A 26,169-nucleotide genomic window follows, 5' to 3' on the forward strand; every position below is an offset into this window, starting at 1 on the left:
TTTAAGGTGGAAATTACAATAGGACATGAGGAGTATTGTTTAGGAGAGAGGGGTAGCTTCGAGGTAACTAATGCAGGGAGTGATGGTGATATATAGGCATTAATTTCTGATTTTGTCAATATTAAAATATTATTAATTAAACATTTACTTAGCACAGATGCTACAGGGTTGTCATGTTGTCCAATTCTCCTCTTCATGATGCTCCGTACATTTTCAATAGGAGACATATATACATATGTGTCTATGTATTTGTTCACTTAACTTTCGAAAGCATCCATTTGTTGCTCCTACGGCTGCCCAGAAAAAGATGGACGGACATTTCCAGTATTTCCAGCATCCAGCTGAGCCACAGCCAGTCTGTCTTCCAGCTCTGCTCACATTATTTTATGGCACTCGGCTCGACGGGGAGCAGAATGCCTCAGAGCCAAACTGTACCTACTGCTGGATGAATTTCCAGCTCTGATAATATTACATTTCCTTTGTGAGAGAAGGAAATCAGTATTCTAACCCAAAGCAAAAAATATGATTAATTGCTCTCAGCCCGAGTCCAGGCGCGAGGGTAATAAGCCCAACAGGAGGAGTTTCTCTTTTCAGGCTATTCAGCTCTGCTCGCGTATGTGCAAATACATTTATTTTAATGTATGCACTACATTAGAAATATCCACAGAAAATTGAATTTGGATAGTTACATGTGTAAGTACTAAACTCATTTCAGATGAGGCTAAATGAGACCAGAGAGAAAGAGAAAAGGAGAGTCTGCAGCTCTTTGATACGCTGAACAAATAGCCGCAGTGAAAGCTTCCATTTTTCTCCCGCTTTTTATGTGCAGCGGTCTCAAATGCCATAGCCGGGGAATCTTTTCATTAGTTTCTGGCTCAGACACACTCAAATAAATGCAGCTTTTTTTTTCATTGTAATGTGTGTTAAATATTTCAGAGATTTCCAGGTCCTTTCACAGTGAGTAAGATGGAGGTCAGAGCAGCGAGGAGAGTTGAAGTGTGAGGCGGATCTGCTTGGCTGAATGTTTCTCCCACAGTGTTATCAGAAAGCAGACAATGTGCCAGTGTGCTCGGCTGTCAGCGAGTCCACAGAGCTGCATGTTCAGTGCTGATGAAGAACCTCCTGAAGACAGATTACACTCAAGGTAAGTGTGCCGCTGCACTCTCTACTCCGGGTCACCTCCGATGTACACACCATCAGTTCTAGTGTCGGCTTTAATCTGGCGGTTCGCTGCAGGTGAAAGGGAAGCAACATCCGTCTTCAGGGTTTTTGAGAATTCTCGGAAGTCAATAGCCGCATTCCCACTGTAGGAACCTTTTACAGTTCCTGTAATCTTTTCAGGAACGGGGACGTTTTTTCCCGCATTCGCACATACAGGGACTAGGTACCACGGCCCTCAGTTCCTGAAACCATTTTAGCTCCTTCTCCGAGGCTGGGACTGTGTTCGAAACCGCATACTTCTCCTACTACTCGTACTACTCTGACTTTTTTCCCGGGTGCATACTAGATTGGCCGAAATGTTGGATATGCATCAGGAGGTTACTACTCATACTCAAACTACCCAAGATGCAACGTAACGTGACGTCGCCGATTGTCATTTCCTGTCAAAACGGCAGTTTCAAGCTAGCTACAATGAGGGTAGGTTCACTTCCTGTTTTCAAAACAAAAGCACCAATTGTATGGTAATGGCTTTCCCTATGATAAAAGGCAACGGGTATTTTATTTTGTGAAAATAACCGGAAGTACGTTGCTCACTACGGCTAGCTTTAGTAGCGCCGAATTCGTGGGAACAAAATTGTAAATAGCCGGTATTTTGTCAGGTTTTCAACACGTTGGGGATCTAAACGACTACTTTCTCACCTGAAAATGTTTCAAATGTTGCTAAAGTTTACAGAGTTTAGAGCTTAAGGGAAATCAGCTTCAGGCCGGCTGATTTCGGCTCGGGCAGGAGCGAAGTGCATTGTGGGTAAACACTCTGCATACTGTCTGATTGATGAGTATGCAGTATGTAGTATGTAGTATGCGGTTTCGAACACAGCCTGGGGCTGTTCTGGTTACCATAGGAACAGCTCCATCCTTCGTCTCCTGACTCTCTCTGTGAGCTCTTCCAGCCTCCATGTTAGACGCCCGATGTGATCGTCCATGATTAATATCACCATCATGCAGACCATGAACACGGTGGCCTCCCCGCTCTCCATGTTAGCTTCTTGGTGGTGTTTTCTTCTTCTCTCCTTAATTTTCTCGGGTTTTGTTTTGTTCTGTTTTGTTGTTGAATGTGGCGCCAAAGTAACACGTCGCTGTTGCAGACGGCTGCGCCGCATCAGTCCCTATCAGGGTCCTGACTCATGTGAGAATGCAAACTGAAACAGTTCCCCTGGAGAAGGGCAGTTATCAGAACGGCTCTGTCCGAATGCGGCTATTGATGCTACGGCGATCGAGCAGTCAAAGGAAAAAAAAAGTACAAATTAACAAAGTAACTGGGTCTTAAACAGCTCAGTCTCACAAGTTCTTACATTCCCTAAGTTCTGGTCTGGTTTGTTCATCCTGGGTTGTGTTCAGAACATGCGCTTTGGATCAAAGATTTATTTTGTGAAAATGATTAGAAGCATTTCAGGTTCCCGTTTCGGATGGGGTCCAAATTTAGGTGTAAACTCAGTATTGTTGTGTGTATACTAGGGCTGGGCAATGATTAAAATTTTAATCTATTTAATTACATGATTTCCCTGATTAATCACGATTAATCGCATTTGTACTTAAAATCCAAAAATGAATCCAAAAGTAGTGTATAGCTTTTAGCATTTAGTTTTATTTTAAATGTGCTGCCATATGAATGAAAGTGCCATAACATTTGTTGTGCAAACACAATCAAATACGAGAAAATGCACACCTAGTTCCCAGACCACCATCTCATCGAGATTGTGGACGCGTCAGCCAGGCTACTACAGCATCTCTCAAACCAGAAAGGGAAAGTGTGTCTTCTTCACTGAGGGAAGATCATGTGATCATGTTTGAAAATGTGAGTGGAGCTGCAAACACGTTCATCTTATCAAATTTATATTATAAATAGGGCTGGGCAACGATTAAAATGTTTTATCTAATTAATCACATGATTTCCCTGATTAATCACGATTAATCGCATTTCCGTAAAGAAAATGCGATTAACGCAAAATCCAAAGATGAATCCAAAAGTAGTGTTTAGCCTTTTGCATTTAGTTTTATTTTAAATGTGCTGCCATATGAATGAAAGTGCCATAACATTTGTTGTGCAAACACACTTTTAACATCAGCATCTTTCTGTAGTTTTTATGTAGAAGCCTCGCTCCACTGTCTGTTTCCTTGAATGACTTGCTGCTATCAGTTGTGTGTTTTGCCTTTAAGTGATATTTTAGACTGGAACTACTACGCTGAGAAGACAATTCAACTTGGCAGTGTTTACAGATGACTTTGGTTCTGTCGACTCCGCCGTCTGGAATAACTTTTAAAGGAAAATGGCTGAGTAAATCAAGTAGTGGGTTGAGCAGGCGCCCCATGTACAGAGGCTATAGTCCTCCCTGCAGCTGGTGAGTCCAGCATCGGACGGTCCTGTGCTGTGTGTCGTTCCACCTCTCTCTGCCCCCTGCTTCCTGTCTCTCTGATCTTTAAAGACACAATAGTCCCAAAAAATAATTTAAAAAAAAACAATAAATGCATTAATGCGCGATAAAATATCTATCGCCGTTAAATAATTTGCGAGTTAACGCGATAATAATGAGTTAACTCGCCCAGCCCTAGTGTATACACATTGGAACAGATATCTACCATGTTTTCCATCAGATTTATCATGCAATACGTGTTGTCAGTACATTCAAATCATTGCAAATTGACATACACAAGCTTACATCTACTCCTATCTTTTGCCCCAAACAGAATAGAAAGGGGCTGTTAATGACATGCAACCGACCCATGTTTTTTCATTATTTTAGACTCGGTGTCCTCTTAAACAGGTGTCCAGCAGAGGCCCACAAACATATACTTTCCACCACTAAAGATGGAGGCTCTCAGGCAGGAGACCTGTGTCTGGCTGTTGTTCAGGACTGTCGCCAGGGTCAAAGCGCGCACATAAAGGCGCCAGATTGATTGAGAAATGTGGCACAGCTGTGCCAATCAGCCTCACCTGGCACTGTTCCCTGAACCAATCTGCTCGCCCTGCGTCCCTGCAGCTGAGTGAAAGCCACAACTCAGCAGACAAGTCAATGAAACAATCAAAAATAGGAATAAAGCATGTTTTTTTGCTTTGGTTTGATTCTACAAAGTGTTTCACATCTACAAACCTGCTCAAACAGCACTACTCATTCTACACATACAGCAGTTTTTCCTCTGTTGTACACACGTTCGTACTGGTGAATGCATCAGGGGCATCGAGGAGTTACAAATGAAAATGTGCCATCATTGGTGACCTCAGTTCAGGAATCATGAACAGAAAAAGACTACTGGATAAATAGAAGTAACAGAGACTGCTGATAATGTTCAAAGGACCCTGCAGACTGTGGAACTATAAGCATGTCTGCAAGGTCTTTCAACAAGGTCGAAGCAGCCATCCTCACCAGCCACGTACAGCACAGCAGTGGAAATAAGAGTCCAGAATATTTATAGAGTTTTTTTTTATATATATATATATATATATATATATTAGAGGTGAGTTATTTTTATAATTAATTCTTCACCTCATCATATTTGATTTGTTCTAAACACAATCTGGAGGATTTAGAATTTACACACATCTTGCTGCACGGTCTTCCATTATAAATATCAACCCATGTGGACAAAGGCTTATGCATACATAAGTCAGGGTTGGTGGTTGGAGTGGAGCTGACCCAAACATGGACCCAAACATGGACTTAAACACAGACGAAAGCGGGTGAAAGAATTACGAATGTTTACCGAACTAAATCAAACCTGAAAGTGCTGCACGGGAAGGTACACTCGTGAAAAAACAAGAAAGTACACTTTCCTTTGATTCCAAGGTTTTACGTGTCAGGATATGACTCTTATCAGGTTTTAAAATGAGGTGAGGACCACCTCGTATTCCACTGGGTCATTATTTTAGACTGTTCTCCCAAATATATCCCCATGGGCTGAAAAAACCTATAATTCTGTTTGTAGAATCAGTCACCCTCTAGTGGCCATGAGAGAAACTGCACGTCAAGAGTTAAAACCTGGCAAAAAGAATGTATTTTAGTCCAAACCATGATCGCTTTCTGACTCCAAACAAGTGAAGTTTTCAGCTAAATCCAACCAGGAAGTGAAAAAAAAAATGGTCATATGTCGGTCCTGAACTCATAAAAATGATTGAAAGCGCTGTGCTTTTACAGCTTGTTGAAGAAAACGCTTGAGAATGACGTCTGTTCTGTTAGAGATATGCTCGTATAAGTTGTATTATCCTCATCATACTTAGAAGGTGGAACGTTACATAAAGCGATCGAGATGTTGGGCCACATTTGGAGAAAACCAAGCAGCATATCAGCACAAACACCTCATACCAACTGTCAAGCACGGTGGTGGAGGGCTGATGGTTTGTGATACAGAAAACTTTACACTGGGTGGACACTCAAATGAATACAAAACTAAAAAAGAAAAAACACTACGGAACTTGGCACAAACAATGAAGAATAACTGGCAATGAACAAAGGTAATTGTGATTGTAAGGGCTATATGTTTGGGGGCAAAATGCAACTGGTAGGGGCTACTGACGTAACAGCCTGAAGTGAAGAAGTTATTTTACCCTGAACAGAAAACTGGGATCAGCCCCAACTGTAAGCACTTTTAAATCCAGGTTAAAAACATTATATATATATATATATATTCTTCTTTGATTGCTTTTAACTGTGTGTTTTAATTTTTATTCAATTTTTTTATTCTCTTTAAATAGCTTGTTTTTATACTGCTTTATGCTGTTCTTGTTAAATATTTTTTTGGGGCTTTTATGCCTTTAATGGACAGGTCAGTTGAAGAGAGACAGGAAGCAGGAGGCAGAGAGAGGGGGAATTGACATGCAGCACAGGGCCGTCCGATGCGGGACTCGAACCGGGGCCAGCTGCAGCGAGGACTGTAGCCTCTGTACATGGGGCGCCAGCTCAACCCACTACGTGACGGACCACCCTATGCTGTTCTTTTAAATGCCTTGTCTTCATGTAAAGCACATTGAGTTGCCGGTGGTATGAAATGCGCTATATAAATAAAGATGCCTTGCCTTACCCATGGAGCCTGGCCCTAACCCTAACCCTAGAGAAGACCACAGAACCTGGTTCGGACCAGTTTTAAATGATAACGTAGGGGGTGGCATGTGGTCCTGTGACTCCTAAGGTGAGTCTGGGTTCCGGTTCAGTGCATGGGGGGGGGGGGGGGGGGGTGAGTATACAGAGTAAATCGATACAACATGTGGTTGAGGCGGTGAAACAGATGTAAAATGGACTCTTTTGGAGCAGTTATGTGAGTAACAACACGTATAATGCAGAATATAATTTTTTGGGAACATTCGAGGGAGCATTTTTTTGCGTTTTGGAATATTTATTGATGTTACAGGCTGTTAGAAAATGAGCTGGAAAGCTTCTGGATATCAGCCATCGGGTCAGTGCTCTTGCAGGGCTGGATTATTCACACATTCGACCTCCAGCTCACAACAACAACAAACAGCTCACTGCTCGCCGCTCGCTCTGCCTGACGCTCGGCAGATTGGACGATTACGGGTCGTGACACCGGCGGTTCGGCGCTAACGTTCATCTCACATCTTCTCCGAGGTCAGAAATAGACTCCACGTCTCAATAATTCTCCCTCTATAGAGAATATTTGACATTTCCGTCACACTAACACTCTTTCTTTTCAAAGATTACCTTGTATTACACAGAGCATAGTGCAAGGTGACAGTAAGAGTGAAAGCAGATAGAAAACAGTTTCAAGGATCAATCTGAACATTTCTTTATGTTTACTGTGAGGGATCATCTCTTCCCTTTTCATGCCGAATGAATTCAGACTGAGATACATGACCTGTTTGTTTGATTTAGATTACTTCCATGTGTTCAATGGCAATTTCCAGAGGAAACATTTTGAACCCTTCAGTTTAGTTCAGACAGTAATAATGATAATGTTGAAGCATGTTTTCAAAATGTATGAACAAAGCACCCTTTTTTTTAACCTCTGTAACCCGATACCAACACCATCTTTCTGGAGTTTACCTGGAGCTAATTAACTGGCAGGCAGAGGTGGGTAGAGCAGCCAAATATTGGACTCAAGTAAAAGTAAAAAGTAGTCATCCAAATAATTACTTGAGTAAGAGTAAAAAAGTGCTCGGTGAAAAAACTACTCAAGTACTGAGTAACTGTTGAGTAATGTCTGATTTATTTGTGAACACAAGCATTCAATCAGACAGACAAAAATACTAAATAATCATCTTTAGGCTAATTAGAGTTCATCCAATTGATAAAATAAATTAAAATGAAATAATTAATTACAAAATAGCTTAAATTAAAGTAATCCAGGTAAATTCAAGAACTTCAATTAAAAAATAAAAGAGACTTAGGAAATGTTTAAAACATATGTAACCCATATGTAACCTAAAAAACAAACATTCACCTATCCATGGGGGAAAAAACGAGTTTAGGAAACTTACCGCTACATGTTTCCTCAAGTTAGATGTTGAGTTTCTGCTGAAATGTGCGTTTGTTTTGGTTGACACAGAAGACACATAATGTAGCTGCTGTTTCTCACTCTTTGTAAGGTAAACATGCTTTCAGTATGAGGCCTCGTCTGCGTCTTCATTTCCCACCGTTGGTTCTGACATTTTTCATCTGTTTCTTTGTTTGTTTGCTACGACTGCTAATGCTAAAGCTAACCCGTCCCGCCGCTGAGATTGAGTATGGTCACGTGACCAGACTGCACGGCTGCGTCTGATTGGTGGAACACAGTCAGGTGGTAGAGCCTTTGGTGGAAGTCTCTCTCTCTGTCAGAATAAAACATTAAAATGAGGCGTACGCGGGGGGATAAAAATAATGAGGCGCAGAATACCAAAGAGGTAAGAAGAAAAGTAACCAGCTCATTGTAGCCTAATGTAGCGGAGTAAGACGACAGTTTCTGCTGCACACATCTACTCAAGTAAAAGTAAAAAGTATAGAGATTTAAAACTACTCCTAGAAGTACAATTTTTTCAAAAACTTACTCAAGTAAATGTAACTCGTTACTACCCACCTCTGGTGTCAGGCGAGTCATGGTTCCCCGAGTTAATCATGCACCTTATACTTATCAATTGGAGGAAAAGCACAGACCTTCAACAGGGAACTACACTGCATGCTTATGTTGTGCATTGTCCCAGTCTTGCACTGTACACTCACATAAAGCCCGATTTCAGTGAACAGAGTGTGCAGATGTTTGCAGATGTTTGCGGAACAATTGAAATATATCCGGGCATGCAGACAAAAAATCCCAATGAAGTAAAACTCTGCCGATGGTTCATTCAAGCGCAAGCTTTGTGTGTGCAAAGCAGAGGTTAAGTGGGATTTTTCCACAGTCTGGGAGCTCACACTCCACCTGCCGCCTGCACAAACTTCAGCAGCAAGATGAAGAGCCGAGATCAAAGCGAAGAAGTGTTTCAGCGGCATCGCGCTGGAAGTATTCTGAAAACGTCGACATCAAGTGAGGCGCGGGAAGACATCTGAAAGTGCATCCATCACTCAAGACCTCCCCCACAGCCGGCATACACACTCTGTTGACCCTCCAAAGTGTGTGTGAGTGTGTGTTGTTACAGGCTCACATCCATTTGTTTTCAGTTCAGGTGGGACAGTTTAACAAGAGCCTTTCAGTGGAGCGAGATACTCACTGCTGGAAAAAAAATCTAAATCTTACCAAGTATATTTTTCTCATTGAGTATCTAATTGCACTTGATATAAGACACAATTGCCTAACAAGTACCATTTCAGCCAGATATAGGGACTTGTTTGAAGACAATACATCTTGAATATCTTGTTAAATGAAAAAGTCTTGAAAAGATCTTGTTTTGAGTCACATATCATATGAAACAAGCTTTTTTTTTTTCATTTGAAGAGGTTTTTAAGCTAATTTCAAGATCACTTTTAACTCAAAAGTCCTAAATATCACATCTTCTTTCAAGAAATCTTGACAAGCCGATTTTCACTAGTTCCATTGGCAGATTCTGTTGCTTAATTCAAGCAAAAACGTCTTTTATTTGTTGTTTTTCTTACTTATTTTTGGAGGGGTATTTTTTCCCAGTGCACTGCTGGAAGATGATCCGTGCAAACGTCTCCATGTCAGCTGAAAAAAAACAGACTTGAATTTACATCGCTGTGTATGATTAGTTACTTGAATGCATCGTTATAGTGGTAACATGTTACCGTGGTCCCACTAAAACAGAGTCAGGAGGTTTTTGACTATCTTATGTCACATGTTTTCTGCCATTGATTCTTTTGTTGTGGATGTGAGATGCATTTCATTGCCTATATCAGTGACATGTGCAGTGACAGTACAGTTGAACCTAATCTAATCTAAAGATGGATAATTATCCTCTGTGATGCAACTGAATGACACATTTTCACACCAAGGTGGAGCCAAACAAAGTGACATGGTCTGTAATCCCTTTGACCGCCCAAATATATACCCCCAAGCACAGAAAACGTGTTTTACTTTCTGAAATGCGTTCCCTTTAAACCTCCGTGCTGCTGTATACAGTTAATATCAACAACTGCACACGAGCAGAGAAGAAACCCTTCTGTCGTTATTGCTCTGTTCCTGAGGAATAAGGCTGTTTCCTCTTCCAACACTGCTTTGTCTCTGGCAGAGAGTCACTGAAAGGTAAAGCCTCACAGCAGAACTCCAGCCTTTCATCAGCATCGTAGTCTGAAATAGTACAAACTTCAAGTACTGCTGGATTCCCTGTAGGACGCAATAAAGAAGAAGACGATAGAACGGTTCTCATCTGCACATTGGCCACATTGTTCCGCCTCTTTTCCTCTCAACTGAGAACTTTTACCTGTGTGCAATTAAAGGCAAACACTCAGTCGCTCTGATTTAGGCTATAAACAGAAACCAGAAAATTTCACTATCGAATCTGTGTCCCTTGGCTGCAGTTTCTCTATATTTACATTCAGATATCTGAAGCAAAAGTGTTACATTTCAGGTGTTTTGTCCTGAATCTTAGCTCGACACACTGATGAATAGGTTTAAACTTTCTCTCCTTTGACCTTTCCTGTATTATATGATTGACTTTAACGTCTCTCAAAGAAGGGGACTGAAACATAAACGATGACAAACATTTTCAATAGCTGCTCAACCCACTACGCCACAAACCACCCCTGTTTTATTATTAGGCCCGAGCAGCTAAGCGCTGCGAAGGCCTATTGTATCTGTAGGATTTCACTATTATTATTATTCTTATTCTTTTTCTTCTCCACGCGGTTTCGCGAATGGGGATGCCTGAACGTATTCGAAAACTCCCGAAACTTTACCCAAAATTGTCCCCCGCGTGAAACTGCATGTTTTTAATGGAGTCGAAAGTGGGCGTGGCCAAACTGCTCTACAGCGCCACCTAACGTGAGATAGACCGAACCGTACGTCGTAGAGATCTGAAACTCGGAATGTATGTAGATCGCCTCAAATCAAGAACAAAAGTCTCTTGGAGGTATGCTCTAAAACGTACAAGGAGGCGGCCATTTTGGGTCAAAGGGCAAATTTTGGCCATTTTTCATATTTACACACCTCGCAGGAAAATTTTCACGCCCCAGGGATTTTGAGCTACGGACTTCATCTTTGGTCAGTATGCAGTTAAGGGATGGGGGAACAAAAGTTATCAGAAGACTTGAGTTTTTGAGCATGTTTAGGGGGCTTGGCCAAGCGACGAACTTGGCGTACTCGCCAGTGTAAACGAAACGCTATAACTTTCACCTAAAACGTTCAATCTGCACCAAACTTGGTATGAGTCATCCATGTTGGATGCATGTCAATCCTATGTGGTCATATGCTGACGTCATCTAAGCCCCGCCCCCTCAGAACAGGAAGTCACTTTTTTTACTTGGAAAGTTCCATTTCTTGCCCCCTTCACCTAATCAACATGATCTTGTGTTAGAATACAGATAACACGTTGGTCTAACTTGCTTTAAAGCACCAACAGTTTTCAGTTGAAGGCGTGGCTCTGGCGGCTTTGTGAAGTCAGACATCACGCCGTTACCATACGTTTGGCTCTAAATTCTACAGTTTTTAGCTGAGATGCACCAAACTCACTGGGATTGATCCTCATCCGCCCCCCAACAGGTGTGCAGTCCAATATTTGATGGGCGTGGCCTAATGCCTCCACAGCGCCCCCTAGAACATCTAAAAACATCAGCCCCAAGCCATGCTTTCACCGACAATCATGAAACTCAGCACACCTGTGCGTTTTAACAAGAGCAACAAAAGTGTCTCGGAGCCCTGGTCCACACACAACAGGAAGTCTGCCATTTTCGACCAAAGTCACCATTTTTTCTCTTAAACAGACGTTGTATTTGAGCTAACTCCTCCTCCAGCTTTTAACGTGGACACTTCATATCCGCTGAGGAGAGTCTTGACACATTGAAGAGCAAAAGTTATCAAAGGGTTTTGGCTAGATCACAGTATGTGGGTGTGGCTACGCTTCAAAGTCTTACCTTTCGCCAAGAAACATCATGATGGAATAACTTCCACATGCAAGGTCATGGCTCTGAAAACTTTGTGTGTCTTAACAGACCAGCTGTAATCACATTCACATCGTCTTTGCTGATGTCACTAAGCCCCGCCCCTTTTGAACAGGCAGTGAGATGCGTTTTACATTACTCCTAAATTCCTGCAGGTTTAAAGTACTGTTTGATGACATTCACCAACACGATGCTGAATCCTATCACCACTGGCTTTAGCCTGTGGGCTGGCAAATTCTAATCCCCCGCCATTTGCATACGGTTGGCTCCAAATCTCAAATGCATCATTCGATTTGCACCAAGCTAGATATGAATGACCTTTGTTAACCTCTTAAGACCCCAATAGGATTATATTACAATGTGACTCCAGTGCACCCCCTATATCATGTAAACAGCTATATCTGCACCATATTTTTTTATGTATCATTAGGAGCACCGCCTCACATTGGTGTACTACACTGTTGACGTCACTAAAAGCCTCGCCCACTCAAACTTTTACGACATACTTGAGTGACTTCTAAAACCTCTCCCTGGATATCAGATAGGGTTGAAACCATATTCATTAACTCTTTATAGACACATGATATGTTGAATAGCCTTCAAGAAGTCCTCGCTAATCCGTCGTCACAAAACAGGTACTGACAGTCACTCCATTTTTCAATTTGATTTATTAAAAAGACAGTGCATATTAATAACAATACATCTGTAACATGTCAAAGTTAGCCAAAGGCTAGTTGTCATCTTCAGTCCTGATGAACAGTTTTACAAAAGCACCCTTAAAAAAAAAAAAAAGAGAATGTTAAACAATAAATTCATCAACAATTAAGAACTCCTGTCTGGAAGCTGAGATATCAGTCCAACTTTGAAGACATTCCGCTTGTGTCATATTGTTGTGCAGTGAAGGCCTTTTGAGAGATTCAAATACTCTGCCTCGTGCTCGGGTGCAGGAAAGGCGTGACATCATTGATGACGCCACTGGAGGTGCAGTGTTGGCCCTTTTGCAGTCACAAGGTTGTAGCGTTGTTCAGCAGTGACACTTTCTGTGTCATAACAGACCAGAATTAATCACATCGACACCAACAAAAATCCTACAAGAATTTCTATTATGCTCATGTTTCTCATAACTTCTTTACATTGGCACAACACATATTTGAACGCACACTTTGCCAGTCCAGAATTTAAAGGTTTTCTACTTGTCATCAAAATTTGTTCAAACTTGTCAGCACAAATCAGCAGGGCAACACAGGGATTTGAACCCCGTCCCACAAGTGGGAGTACCAATACCATTGCCTTTTGCTTTTTTTTAATGCTATATGACAAGGTAAAGCAAAACTTGCATTAAGAACAGCATGCTAATTTCTGTATGTTAACTTATATTAAAAGATATTTAACACTACTTTCAAATATATTTCTGTGGAAGTTAAATAAATGCCGTCTTAATGCAAGAAACGAAACCTTTATACAATAAAGACTTTTGTTTACTGTTAAATAGAACACAAAATTTATGCAAATTTCATAACATAGGTAATTAAAGTGCTTAGCTAATGCGCCACCTCCGGGACAGGCGGAAGGGCCACTATTAGTTCCCGTCTTAGTCTCTGCCTTTGTCTTCAGTCCTGACTTACTGAGCGGCAGCTCCTTCCGTGCACAGAAGTATGCATTGGGATGCTTCCTCCTGATGTGAAGTTAGAGCCCCCTTTGGGACAGGAAAGACACGGGGCAGGTCACAGGCAAATCGTGGCAAAGAATCCCCCTCTTGCCTGTGAGCTGTCACATCGTTCAACTTTTTGGGATTCAGAATTGTCATTTTTTAAACCTTGTAAAAATACAGAAAACAAACTTCATTTAAAATAAAAACTAATAGTTACATAAATAACATGTACAAAAATACTCTTCCCCCTCCAATATACTCTCATCTGTACTTAAACCCCCCCCCCCCCACAAAATAATTATTTCATTAAAAACATCAGCTTAAAACCACACTCCGGTGTTGTTCGTTTATATGCTGTGTGCAATGGAGTTGTTAAGCTCCATGAGAATGTTTGTGGATTTTTATGTACAGTGTGCAATGGTAGGCCGAGGCCACCTTGTTTATCAGTGCTAGCTGTCGTCTGTCCCTGTTCTGGTGTCGTGTTGTTTCCCTGGTTCTGTGTAACTTTGTTATGTTGCTCGGAGGGTTTAGAATAGTTACAAAAAAAAAAAAAATAAATACAAAATAAATACTCCCCCCCCCCCAAATATACTCTCCATCTGTACTTCAAAAACTAAAACAAATAATTATTTCATTAAATAACTAAATCAGCTTAAAACCACACAGAATTCCTTCATGATCACTAAAATATGTTGGTATTACCACTGCTTCTCCCTCATAAACATCTGATTTAACATAGATGTGATCTATTAAACTACCCTTTTCAGTAGTTGCTTCCTGGACTATTTGAGCATATCCTCTGGTTTTAACACAATTTAAGATAGTTGATGACTTTAAAATATCATCATTAAAATCTCCCATCAATGCTATTGTTCCAGTTGCCAATTGCTCCAGCCAGTCAAGCATCTTTACCAAATTGGTTTTAAATAATGACAGAGGATACTGTGGTGAGCGATAAATTACAACCATTTTAATGTTAACATGCAAAAAGTTATAAATTAAACACTCTAAATTAACCTGTGGTGGCTTTAAAACCTCATATTCCACACCATCTGCAGTATAAATGCCAACACCGCCATGTTGTTGGTCTTGCAACCCAATCAACGATGGCTGGGTACCATCATACGATAAACGTCGGGGACAGTTGTTGAAACTGTAACCATCAATCTTTACCGTATCAGCTTGAGGTTCAAGAATCCATGTTTCTGTTAAAGCAATACATTTAGGTTTCCATTGCTGAGTACAAAAAGCTAAATCTTTAACATGTCGATTTAAACTTTGGACGTTCATTAAGAACACAGTAAAAGCAGATGTGTGAAATCTGCTGAACTGTGCAGGTCCACACATCAAAAGGGGTGTCATACTCTGGATAGCAACCGTAATATCATCCTTACAATAAATCCTTTTTTCATTAAAGTCTTGAATGGTCAAACCAGAAAGACTCCTAACTCTGCTTAGAGCAACATAAGCTTGACCAGGTGCAAAGATTTTGTTTAGACAAACAACAGCTTTGTCTACAGTTAAGCCTTGTACTTTGTGTACCGTACAGGCCCACGCCAATTTCAGTGGAAATTGTCGTCGCAAGCCACCTTTAACAGTGGCTCTTTCCTCCTCGGGTACAATAGGTGTGGAACCAACCACATCTGAGGACCCATACACACACGTTTTCCTTCTGTGGATGCCTACATGATCGTCATCAAATCTAACATAAACCAATTTAGGAAACTTGTCCTTTTCTGGTATTATGATATCTGTCACAGTGCCACAAACACCGTTAACCAAACCATCCCCGACATCCACGTTTTTACACAGCATAACGCGTGCACCCTTACCCAACAACAGAACCTCTGACAAACCGGTATGTAAAGCTTTAGCGTGACTCCCTTGCAACAACCGCAATTTGCCTGTTTTTTTATCGTTTACAGAATCCTGTGCCTCAATTTTCACATATTCTGGGCAACTCTCAAACAACCGTTTCATATTATGCTCATTTACTTGTTCATTTGTTGCAAATATATGCAAGGCTGAGCTGACCTCACCCGTTTCACAAACTTTTAAAACGTTTATGTCACAAGGTAGCATAGGGGTCTCTTTGGAACGAGTCCTCATCCGGTTTAACAGCTGGGAAAAGACTAAATCTTTTTGCCGAACTATTTCCGTTAGTTCCACAACTTTAAATAAATCAGACCACAAGTTGCTGCCAACTCCATCAGAATACAACGGTTTGCCTTTGACAGGAGGTAACTGGAAGAAATCTCCAACTGCCACTACACTAATGTTTCCAAATGAGCCTACGTTTCCCGTTTGTTTGATCTGCCGCAATCTACCATGCACATATGATAGCAAATTGTGATCTACCATTGATATTTCATCTATGATGAGAATATGTACATCACTATATTTCAGACGTAATGAATTGAGCTTCTCTTCTCCCAAAGGAGTGTACGGTAAGCGTACATCAATTCCAATAGAAAATGTTGTGTGAATTGTTGTTGCTTCCAAATTATATGCAGCAATACCTGTAGGAGCAGTCAATAAAACAGGTGTGTTGTCAGGGTATTGACACATTGGTGACAATAATCGTTTTGATTCATATTCAATCGCTCTGATCAAATGACTTTTACCTGTGCCAGCACCTCCTGTAATAAAAATGTGTAACGGTTCAGGATTTTTTCCATTTACCTTGTCTAAACACCATTGCCTGATTTGGTAAAAAACAGAGAACTGTCTTTCATTCAAAGATCTAATTAATGCTAAGCCTTCGATCCTAGTCAGCATGTTCTTTTTCTCAAATGCATTTCCCTTGGAAGATGAACTTAAATCTGGGATGTGTTCTTTTTCATCACTCAGCATTGCTTTTATTTCTTTCATTCCTTCCACACCCTCCAACCGTTCCATCTCCACTTCAGGACACAACTCACACCATGCATTTTCAAGCAGTACGTCGCCAACCACCTCATCTGCTGCCTCCAGGTTAAAAGATTCCACTTCGAATTCACTTCTATTTAAATCTACGACAGACTTCACTAAATGTTTGGTTCCATCAATAAATTTAACCACACCAACTCTATAAAATTGTTCAAATCTTTCACAACCTGAAGGCTTCAGATCACCATCAACGCGATACGGCAGAAATAATTGCATTATGCTTTGATAAAACTTTTCTGGATCTTTGGTCTCTGAAAAACGCGCATAACGAACAACTGATGGTTGTGTTCGACTTCTTTTGGCCACAAAACCTAAACCATTATTTAATTTCACAGCAGATTTACATTTTTCGTTCTTGGACAGAACCCGATAGTCAGATGCAAACTTTGCAATGCACATATCGTTAAAAATGTCATCTTTTGGACGATTTTTATAGCGATCAACCAAACCAGTCATCCACATTTCCTCTGATCTGAGATCATTTGTAGCTGCCTTCTGTCTCAAAACAGAAATAGGTAAACTCATTTTCACAATGTTGTCACCAGTTGGAATAAAAACAACCTTCCTAGAACACTCCTTTAAATGCATACTGGTTAGTCGATACACCGCTTCCTGAGCACAGACGTCCCGATTATGTAGATATACACTACCAAGCTTCTTTAACGCTTCTTTAGCACTAACATTGCCATCTCTGGATGCTTCTCTCTGGGCATTTCCTAGCATGAGGCCAATTTCTCTCTCACTTTTTGACATATAAGAAACTATGTAGACACAACAAGCGTATGCATCTACACAATATTGAATATCGAGATTAGCATTCCATGCTTTTAACAGCGGCGGGCTATACTGATTAATCCAAATTTCATTAATCTCCCTTTTCAAAACTACATGTGTATGTCGACTAACTCGTTTATAGACCTTTTCAAATATTTCTTGATTTATACCCAGTCTTTGAAAAATTTCTTCTACAGTCCTATAGGGACAAGTTTCATCTGCAAGGAGACTCTTCACTTTACTTAGAATCTCCTTTGCCTGATTCTGAGCCATAGCCTCTTTACTTGCACAGGCACACTGTACATTGCTGCTTGATTTATCCAAATTACATGTACAAGTATTATCCTTATCTTTTTCACTACGACAAATAAACGTTCTGCTCGATGCAGGTCGGGGAAAGTTAAAACGACAAACTGTATTTTTCTTTTTACATGTTTTTGAGTGATGTTTTGAATGCTGCTGAACAGATGTAACCACTTCAAACAATGGTTCGTCCTCAGATGGAAGTTCGCATGTTATATACTTATCTATAAATTCCACAACTTCCTCATCTGTGTTTTGATCTAAGATTGGAGCCCCAGAAATCCAGAAAAGGCAATGACAATGAGGAGAACCACGTTGCTGAAACTCAACACGGTAGTAATAGTCAACAACTTTACCAATGGGATTAGCAGGAGACATGAGAACTTCTCTTAAGAAAACATGCCATCGAAAGTCAAACATCCTGGCAGCAGTCACAGGATTTCGACGCAACAGTTCACATTTATCTGCCCATTCCAATTGTTCAGCCGTCTCTGTTCGCCCATCCTGTTTCAAAAGGGTATATAAAAGATTAGTCCATCTCATATCTGCTGATGAAAACGACGCAAACCAAGTAGGCTTACCCAGCTGTTTAACACAGGCTAGGATGTCACGTTTTGCAGACTGCCAAAAAGCTGGAGTCCCTCTAATGGGTTTTAGGAACCGATAGCCATCATCAAACTCTAACAACTTCTTTAAAGACTCCTCGTTTTTCAACAAGTCACCCAAATTCTGGGATTTACCACATTGCCCTTTACGCAATGCTACCGACACATTAGAAATAACCTGTTCCAATTCAGACATGTACTGTGCATAAAATATATATTCAACGTTGGATGAAAATCTACCATCTGCATGTAAAAGCCTGTTATTAAAATACCGAAACAATGTTAAACGATGTGACCTGTTTGCATGGTAAGTATTTTGTCCAGATGGAAATAAACCAGGGAAGCACTTTGCTTCATTTTCTGGATCACTTAGTAATTTTACTGGATTATTACCTTCACCAGGAGCAACATTTAAAATGTTATCCAAATACTGATCCAAAGCTTCCTGGCCTATGTCAACGGGCATGAGACATGTATCTTGAAACATGCAATGCTGCTGTCGATCGTGCAACAGCTCTTCAGTCTCCTCCAATTCTTTTTCAGAAATGTCAGGAATTACATCTTTCTCCACTACATCATCTTCATCTCTACAAAACTCATTGATCCAATTCTCATTAAAATCTATATCTTTATAATATTTGTTAAACTGTTTTAAATACTTAAGTGCTTCCCGTACATGCAAAGTATCAACAAACTGATACTTATAATGACCTTTGTAAGTTAATTTACGCTTTAATTTTACAGCAAGCAAAGATCCTTCCATATTACTACGAGGCAATACATTACATGTTTCAACAATATTTGCTGGAACACAAGTCACTGGTCCATGTACGCCATTTTGTCCCCCTTTGGGTAAAGCCAACATTTTCATAAATGGTATATGTAAAGCTATTAAATGCTGTTCTAAACTATTTAGACAAGCCAATTGTGGAGGGATAATATCAACGTTTAAATTGTTGGTCACACTTTCTGGTGGCATTACACCTTTGCTAATCTTGTAATGACAGGTATAACAAATCATCAGTTTACCTCTGGATGACTCTGTCAATTTACATTGCACAGCACAACTATTGTCACATTTGTGCACATAATCTTCAGAAATGCATTTTGCTGCAATTATAGCACTAGATTGACTTTTGGAATAGAAATCTTTCCTACACACTAAAACTTGATGTCTAAACAGCAGTCTATGACAGACACAGCAGACAAAATCAGGCCCATCTTTAACCTTATCTAAAAACTCTTTGATAACAAAGTCAATTTCTTTTAACATTTCCTTACGTTGCTGTTGATTTAATTTCACACGCAAAGAAACCTTTTTCTTATGTTCTATGTTACCATGATACCTTCTTCTACCAATCTCTTTTAATTTCTGTCTGTGCTGCATATTAACCTTAAATTTCTTCTTACTCGTTGCCTTTACATTTTCTTTATGCACTAAATTAAATTTATATTTCTCTTTACTCAGTGCCTTCACTTTTTCTTGATGCACTGAATTAAATTTGTATTTCTCTTTACTCAGTGCCTTCACATTTTCTTGATGCACTAAATTTAATTTATATTTTTCTTTACTGAAAGTCTTACGCTTCTCTTTATATAGTAAATCTTTTTTATATAATATTTTACTCAAATTCTTAAGTTTCTCTTGATACACTAAATTGTTTCTATATTTTTCTATAATTAACGCTTTTTTCTTCTGTTGATATATTGTATCAAATTGATATTTCATCCTCAACAATGCCTTTACTTTTTCTCTATGCAACCAAACTTCCCTGTACTTTTTTTTTAAGTCTGCAAGCTTTTTCTCTTTATAAGACAATTTTGAATCATACATTACTTTATTTTTCAATTTCATCTTGTCTTTATATTCCAAATCACATTGGTAATCCATCACTTTTTTAAACGCAACTCTCTTCTTTAAATGTCTAGAACAAGTATTTGAACCAGTTGTTTCTGTGCTGTCATTTGTTTTTTTTAATTTTCTTCTCCACTTGTATGGTGTGTCTGATACATCATTAACTTTACAGAAACCATAGCAAAACTCTTGATCACCCTGCAAGACACAAGTAATAACCTCAAAATGACAACCGTCACATTTCAGATAAATTCCTTCATTAATACCAGTGGAGCTTGTACACCCATATTTTACCCATTCCTTGCCATTATGCACATACAAATTCACCCCTAATGCATTTGCAGTTGCCTGTATTTCTATTTCAGAAGCTTCATGTCCGACATACTTCATACAGGACTTCTTAACATAGTCAGACACAGAAGAAAATCCTTTACCAACCAACCGTTTACCCTCTTTGTTCTTCTCCAAATAAGAAACAGCAGCCAGTCGTACTCTGCGATGACTCTTCTGGGAACCGCTTAGTACTAGAGACACTGCTCTGAAAAAACTGTTACCATCTTTTACAATCTCTTCAGTCTTACACACACTACCCAAAGGCCCAGAATCCGTGGATCCTTGTGTGTCCTGTTTCACAAACGTAATATCATACTTGTTGCACAAAGCTTTGGAAACATCTGTACACACAGGATTAAATGACAAATGTTTATTACCATTATGAATAATGACACTATCATCATCCAGTACATAACTGTTTGCAGTTTTTGTACTTTCTAAGACAACATTAGGTTCATTTGTTGTCTTATTTCGAACACTATACCCTTGAGAAATTGAGACCCTTTCCTTACAATAACCATAACAATGTTGCGTTTGCTTAACACAAACAACTGTCTCGTAATGGTTACCATGAATATTTTGTAGATACACACACTGATTTGATAACTGACCAGCAGTACATTTATATTCAAGCCATTTATCAATATAATATGTAACTATGTTCACACCCAAACAGTCTGCTGCAGCTTGAATTTCCACCTCAGTTGCCCATGAGCCAACATATTGCATCCTTGATCTTTTAATATACTCATTTATAGAGGAATTTTCATTTCTCAAAATGTTACAATACATTTGAGGATTCTTTTCTAACTGTTTCACTACAGCAAGTCTAATTTTCCTGTGCCATTTCTGAGTCCCACTTACAGCCTGACTAACAGCCCGGAAAAAACAGTTTCCGTCCCCGACGATGGGTTCCACCTTGCATGGGATCCCCAAGTCCCCAACCAAGTCAGATGATGAGTCACCTTTCTCGCATTCTACGTTCAAGTGTTTGCAAACAGTTTCTGACACCACTTTTGAAAGAGGATTAAACTTTAACGCTCTAGTCCTCACATTGGTGACATACACATCTGAAGTTACAAGATCTTCATGAGTTTCTTGTATCTTTTTACAAGATGTACTTCTCTGAGGCTTCTTTTGCCCTCTAGATTTATCTGTACACAAGACTTCCTGAACGGAGACATGTTTTAACAAATTACTGCCAAATGGACTAAATGAAGTCTCATTTCTGTGCATGTCAATTTGCACACCACTAATTTCAAATTCCTTGGGACTGGTTCTCTTTTGCCTAGCATATCTCTCAATATAATTTAAAACATCATCAAAGCTGTTTAAATACAAAACGTTGCTTTTCCCTGAAACACTTACCATTCCATTACAATCACGTGCATGGGAATCTACAACGGCATACTTTCCATTCTGACTGATAAGAGCGCAGGTACTTCCATTTATAGTCAGAACACAAGTTTCATATGTGGCGCACATCTTTTGCAATCCTTCACGGAGAGTAGTGTGCGCACCAGAATCTATAAACTCACTCTGGAAAACATCTACATGTCCAGCAACAAAATCTCCATACATCACATCTAAAGTACACCCGTCAATATCAACCTGCTTCGGCAAGTCTAAAACACAGAGCGTTTCCTTCCTACCACTAATCAGATTGTTTTCCCGCAAATAAGTGTACAAGGCGTCACCTCTGACAACAACATTATCTAATGTGTCAGAATGCCATGAAAAAACACTATCCATCTTGTGCTTTGCTAAAGCAACAAGAGTCACAGCTGCACACTGCAGTCCCCCGTACTTAAACCGATCATCGCCCTGATGGAATGATCCTCTAACTGATTCCTGACTACTTGAACTGGCACCATGACGTTCGTCTGTGACCTGCCTGTCAGCAATGACTGTGGTACATGCTTCTAAACCAAAGCTACTCTGTTGTACAGAAATCGCAGACATGCCATACTCTGTCGCATTTAATGATTTCCGAAGATTCATAATGTGAATCATTAAATCATTGAAGCAAGTGTTAAATACCACTACAGATGTACCCGTTTCTGATGCCAACCCCTGTAAATTTCTTGTTCCACAGTCCACAATGACAAAGTAAGATTCATGATGGATAACCAAGCTACATGAACCCTCAAGATTAAGAATGCACATTCCATTTCTCAACAAATACATCTGTAACTTCTCACTAAATTCCTCCTCCAGATTCAAATTAAATTGACCATAACTACTACCCCCAATTAGTACTTTCCATTTTTTACCAAAAATAATCTGTCGCTCCACCAACTTGCAAAACTCTGGCTTTGTGCCTCTCTGAGGTCTTTCTGTATCAATATATTCTGCCAACTTCTGACCTTCCGCATCAACTGCATCGACATCCGATGATTTCCAAGTGCAAATTGGAGAAGTTTGGTGTTTTATAGCAGCTACAACACTACTGGACATTAAAGTATTGCTAACAGACTGATTACTATGACTAACTGTTCCTAAAATAAGAGAAGGGGGGAACCGCTCTGAACACCTGCAAGAACTGGAGTTAACACACTGACCTCTTGTTTGGCTGCACTCGAAATCCACCGACACCTCAAGCATCTACAACGACATTAGAAAACATAATTTCTTTCATTTGTATTCATTTCTTTATATTTACTACCAAAAATGTTGTTATACAAACCTCCCGGTCAGAAACGAGCTCGGACGGACAGACAGACACCAAACCAGGACAGTCAGACGCCTCCCGAGGATGGGGAGAACGCACCACATCGCAGACATCCACCTGTTTGGATGTTGCCTCAACCTATAAAACAAAATTACATTAACTCATCTGAATTTAAACCAAGATTCCAAATAATTTAGACCAAGTGTTTTCAGTAATACACTTTAAGGTTTCATATTACTTACATATTTAACATAATAAAAAGCTAAATATGGACCACACTTACATTCTTCTTCACAGACACGAGCCCCACACCAACAGCGGCAGGAGTTACGCTCGGTGTGGCTGAAACCTGAAAGACAAAGACAAATAAATTAATTATGAACAATTATCCTCATTGAAGTTCTGAAAAGTTAACTCGCTTGAGGTTTTACAAACCTGCTGTCTCACACGCCTAGTCCTTAAGACAGCTGGTTTCTTGACACGTTCCACAGGCTTCATCTATAACACAAACAACATGTCAGATCTGTGTCTTTTCTAAAAGACAATACTGAGACTATATTTTGAAATACACTTTGCTGCAACTTACCTCGTTGCCTGTGTGAACATCTGCCACTGCCATTGGAGAAACTTTTTCCATGGCAACCAACAACTCAGGTGAAAAACGAACAGGATTCAGGGGGATGTAACACTCCTTCAAAACTGGAGTAGCAATCTGTTACACAAAAATTGAAATAATGAATATACTAATCACATTAAAAATGCTTTACAACAAGTGGTTGTGAAACACTCACCTTATCAGGAACCACCCTTTCCATGGGTGAATCAGAGTCAGATTCCCCCGAATGGCTCCTCTATAAAAAGAACACACAAAAGCCATTTCAGAACATTACACACCAACTTAAATCCCATCCTTGCATAAAAGTACATTGGGAACAACAAGCTTCCTTACCTTCCTGCCGTATCTCACGGTTGTCCACTCTGGAGGCGGTGGACGTGGGACTCGTTCCACTCCCTTCACAACCACACGCGGGACAAACCGTGGCTTATACGGAACAGCTGCCTGACTCGTGGCCAGTGGCTTGGGTGCAGACAGCTCCAGGAACTGATGCGCAAACACCCAAATGCGATCACTGAGGATGCGCATCCCCTTGTTGTCGTCAAGGTGAATCTAAACCAAAAAAAAGGTATATAAATCAGCAAAACAACAGACAAGTAAAATAAGTATTGAATATAAATTCTCACCACTTTCTTAACTTCAGAATAAGATTGTACTTACTCCATCATAACTCCACAGATCAACGCGACTTAGGGGGAAGTCCTCGGCAATGGAATAAAACGGCATCTCTGAAAAGAAAAATATGTATAATTATACAAACATCCTTTTCACCAAAGAAAACTGCCATCAAAATACTGGAAATGAACTCAGAATTATTTTACTCCATACTTAGATTTGCCGAAACACGATGATACTCCTGCTGGAATAGCTCCTGTTTCTCCATGGATTCCGTCAAGCGTGGAATCATACCGATACAGAACACCTAGAGGAAGAATTGCATTATCAAATTACTTTATTTACAAATACATCAACTACTGATGCTTGGTGTTTTAAGTTTTTTTATTTCTCTTTTGTTATGTTTATTCTTCTTATTCCTTTTTTAATGTGAAGCACATTGAATTGCACTTGTGTCTGAAATGCGCTATAGAAATAAACTTGACTTGAAAATAAAATAACACACCTTAGTGCAGTGCTCACGAACTGCCTCAAGGTACAACTTAAAGGCCCGTCCTGCCTCTTGGTGGTTGATGCTGGACGTGAGGTTGTTGGATGGAGCAAAAACGCAAATAGCGTCAGGACGACGAGGAAGTACGACCTTCTCAACCTCCTTGCGCAGCTGATCTGCGTCAGCCCCTGGAGTCGACATGAAGCCAAAAGATACGAAACCTCCTTGCATTTTAACAATGCCATCTGCCAAGGACCGCAAATGGGACGCCCCGATAACAAGAACCAGCTATGGGAGGAAAAAAAAAAGACAAATTATAGCAAACTGACAATAAGCAATCCATTTCTACATTGTATATTTGAAAAGCATGAAAATTTTCATACTTTCTTATCAAGGCTCCCATCCGGAATGACCAGCTTGTGACGACGCCCAGTATGCTCGCTGATTGGCCATTCGTTCGCTTTGTGTCGCCGCCCAGTTCCGCGGCCTATAAAGGAAAAGATATATATTAATCACTGAAAACAATATATATTAGCACACAGAATATACAAATACTCTCCATTCTTTAATAATATATAAATGATACTCACGGCCAACAAAGTCACTGGATGGCGTTGGTACGCCAATGCGCTGAACAGGCAAAGCCTCAGCACGGCGACGAGCAGCTTGAGATCTACGACTAGTTCGTGGCATCTGCAAATTGACATTAGAGAAATATGACAAAAACATAAGGGATTACAGCACAGTCTCAATGATGAGAAGACAATATACAAAAAGACAACTACTAAAATCTGTTAAAAATACATATATATACAAGAGCAAATACTACCATTTATCCTAATTATGAAAGTAAGCAGTAATGTTATGTTGACTGCAAATGATTTGAAAGTTTTCTGCACAGTGAAAGCCAGTAAATACATAAAACCATTGAAAAGGAACATTCAATCCTCATGGATAAACATGAAAAAAAAAATTTAACTAGGACTGCACTCTCCAACTTATGATATCATGATACTTTTAACAAGTATAAAAGTTTTAATATATATATATATTTAATAGTATAACAGATAAAACCAAGCTCCTCTGCTCTCTATTGATCATTCCAAACATGAAACAAAACAATGCAAGCCCTTGCAAGCCCCCTGGTGTGTGCGCGCTAACTGGTGTGAACTCACGTGCACAAACTCGTCCACAGAGGGGGAAGGACCTGAAAGTTGTTTAATTTCGAATTTTCCGACTTTCAGGTCACTCCCCCTCTGTGGACGAGGTTGTGCACGTGAGTTCACACCAGTGTGCGCGCACACAAGCTAGGGGCAGACTCACGCTCAGCTTGGAACACGTGGTTGGTGACTGTTCTGCTCAGATAATAGAGAAATAATAAACCTAACGTGACTGGTTAAAAACAGCCGGGAGCGCTCGATTTTTGCAAGCATGATTACAGGCTTTAGAGAAAGCTACAGAATTCGGGAATTTTCCTAAACAGCCCATTTAATATTCTACTTCCAGAATCCCAAAACAGTTCAAGCTAATATGACTAAATAAAGGTTGCCGACGGCAGCTTTAAGAGGTATGAATCAGCCTTTAGTTTAAATAGCTTATCAAAATCAGTCACTTATTTTTAAAACAGCAGCACAAAAA

General features: G+C 39.9%; 1 protein-coding gene across 1 annotated transcript; it reads right to left on the reverse strand.

Moving 5' to 3' along the window:
* Nucleotides 1-1,165: 1,165 nt before the first annotated feature.
* Nucleotides 1,166-25,224, reverse strand: LOC142397195 (uncharacterized). The gene is made up of 13 exons (XM_075480538.1): nt 25,122-25,224; nt 24,915-25,018; nt 24,547-24,819; nt 24,255-24,348; nt 24,087-24,154; nt 23,760-23,978; nt 23,602-23,661; nt 23,397-23,522; nt 23,246-23,308; nt 23,094-23,159; nt 22,826-22,948; nt 22,701-22,743; nt 1,166-1,230 (listed from the first exon to the last, which is right to left on the reverse strand). Exons 1-13 carry the CDS (start codon nt 25,222-25,224, stop codon nt 1,166-1,168), a joined length of 1,407 nt encoding a protein of 468 aa, XP_075336653.1.
* Nucleotides 25,225-26,169: the final 945 nt, after the last annotated feature.

This window comes from Odontesthes bonariensis, chromosome 13 (assembly GCF_027942865.1).
Source record: "Odontesthes bonariensis isolate fOdoBon6 chromosome 13, fOdoBon6.hap1, whole genome shotgun sequence".
In the NCBI taxonomy this organism is placed as follows: Eukaryota; Metazoa; Chordata; class Actinopteri; order Atheriniformes; family Atherinopsidae; genus Odontesthes; species Odontesthes bonariensis.

Coding starts and splice junctions, on each gene's coding strand:
- LOC142397195 (XM_075480538.1), bottom strand. CDS start 25,224: ATGCCACGAACTAGTCGTAGATCTCAAGCTGCTCGTCGCCGTGCTGAG. Junction 23,979..24,086: donor ATCTGTGGAGTTATGATGGA/GTAAGTACAATC, acceptor TTTTTGGTTTAG/ATTCACCTTGACGACAACAA. Junction 23,662..23,759: donor CCGTGAGATACGGCAGGAAG/GTAAGGAAGCTT, acceptor TTCTTTTTATAG/AGGAGCCATTCGGGGGAATC.